The sequence below is a fragment of the Otolemur garnettii genome, unplaced genomic scaffold, assembly GCF_000181295.1.
Source record: "Otolemur garnettii isolate 467f Iridium unplaced genomic scaffold, OtoGar3 scaffold00003, whole genome shotgun sequence".
NCBI classification, from domain to species: Eukaryota; Metazoa; Chordata; class Mammalia; order Primates; family Galagidae; genus Otolemur; species Otolemur garnettii.
This window is the reverse complement of record NW_003852398.1, coordinates 34,865,493-34,866,957: the sequence shown is the minus strand read 5'-3', so window position 1 is coordinate 34,866,957 and position 1,465 is coordinate 34,865,493. Positions and strand designations below refer to the sequence as shown.

Genomic DNA, 1,465 nt, shown 5'->3' with positions numbered 1-1,465 from the left:
TGCATATTTTCAGCACATTCCTATCCAGCACTTTTCATACTGTTTGAACATCTGCTGAAAGACTGTGTACCTCATTAAAGTGGAAAACTGTGTGAGGTATAGTCTTCCTACCATTATGTGCTTAACTTCTACTAACTCAATTAATTGTGGAAATAAGTTAACAAAGATGAAACAAATAACTGTAAAATAAGTGAATAAGAAGAGGAGAAAGTACTCTGAAATGTTCCTTGAGTGTGGAAATGTTGAAGGAATTGAGCCTGGGTAGCTCCCTGGATCTACCCTCTTATATGATCTATTACAGTTTTTCTACCACCTTGCACAAGATTGTTTTTTCATAGTATTTTTCTGGCTATAAATGCAACTCATAAACGTTTTACAAAATGTAGAAAATGAGTAAAACACAAAGAGGATAGTGAAGCATCCTCTTCACAACATCTGAAGTGAGATCTTATAAAATGTGTGTGTAATAATTATAGAAGGGGAGAAATAGAATGTGGTATGTGTACACTTCTGCAAAATCACGTAAATGAAGACTCCACCAAGAACAATCACTTCTCATAGATATAAGCAAATTTCACTTTCCTAGGTTGTATGTATTTAACTCATAGCTGAAAAAACTTCTCCAGTAGCATTAACTGGACTTAAAAGGGGGAATAAGTGATACATACAACCAACCAAAAAACCCTACAAAGAATAACAAAAACACACTTTCAAGATTTGGAAACTGAGTGAAGTGAACGCGTGGTGGCACTGTTGACTAAGAAGGCGAATTAAACCACAGGGGTTGGGCATACTCTGATGCACGGATCCAGTGAGGTAAACCAGGCAGATTTTTAAACAAGGAAATCTGAGCCTCTGAAAAGGATTATTTGCGAGTTCTGCAAAGGTTGTGAGGTAAAAAACTGCGTTCCCCAGCGCTGTATGAGGTTCTGCTTGGAGACTTTCCCTGGAAGAACACGGCAAAAAGTGCAATGGAGGCCGAAGGGGACCGCTTTCTCAGACAAAGGCAAGTCCTGCTTCTCTTTGTTTTTCTGGGTGGATCTCTGGCCGGGTCTGAGCTGAGACGCTATTCTGTGGCTGAGGAAAAAGCGAAGGGCTTTTTAATATCTAACCTAGCAAAGGATCTGGGGCTGAGGGTAGAGGAATTGGCTGCAAGGGGGGCCCAAGTTGTGTCCAAAGGAAACAAACAGCATTTTCAGCTCAATCATCAGACAGGTGATTTGCTCCTGAATGAGAAATTGGACCGAGAGGAGCTATGCGGCCCCACAGAACCATGTATACTGCATTTTCAGATACTACTACAAAACCCTTTGCAGTTTGTTACAAATGAGCTCCAGATCGTAGATGTAAATGACCATTCACCAGTATTCTTTGAAAATGAAATGCAGCTGAAAATCCTAGAAAGCACTCCACCAGGAACAGTTATTCCTTTGGAAAATGCTGAGGACTTGGATGTGGGAAGAAA

The 1,465-nt window shown here is 40.3% G+C and overlaps 1 protein-coding gene across 1 annotated transcript in view; it reads left to right on the top strand.

Annotated features, from left to right (window-relative positions):
- Nucleotides 1–1,465, top strand: part of LOC100956537 (protocadherin beta-2-like) — a 25,026-nt gene that overhangs the window by 5,264 nt on the left and 18,297 nt on the right. Inside the window, exon 2 of the mRNA XM_012806974.2 lies at nt 954–1,454. Within this exon, the coding sequence (XP_012662428.1) occupies nt 954–1,454 (501 nt within the window). The remainder of the gene's footprint in view (nt 1–953; nt 1,455–1,465) is intronic.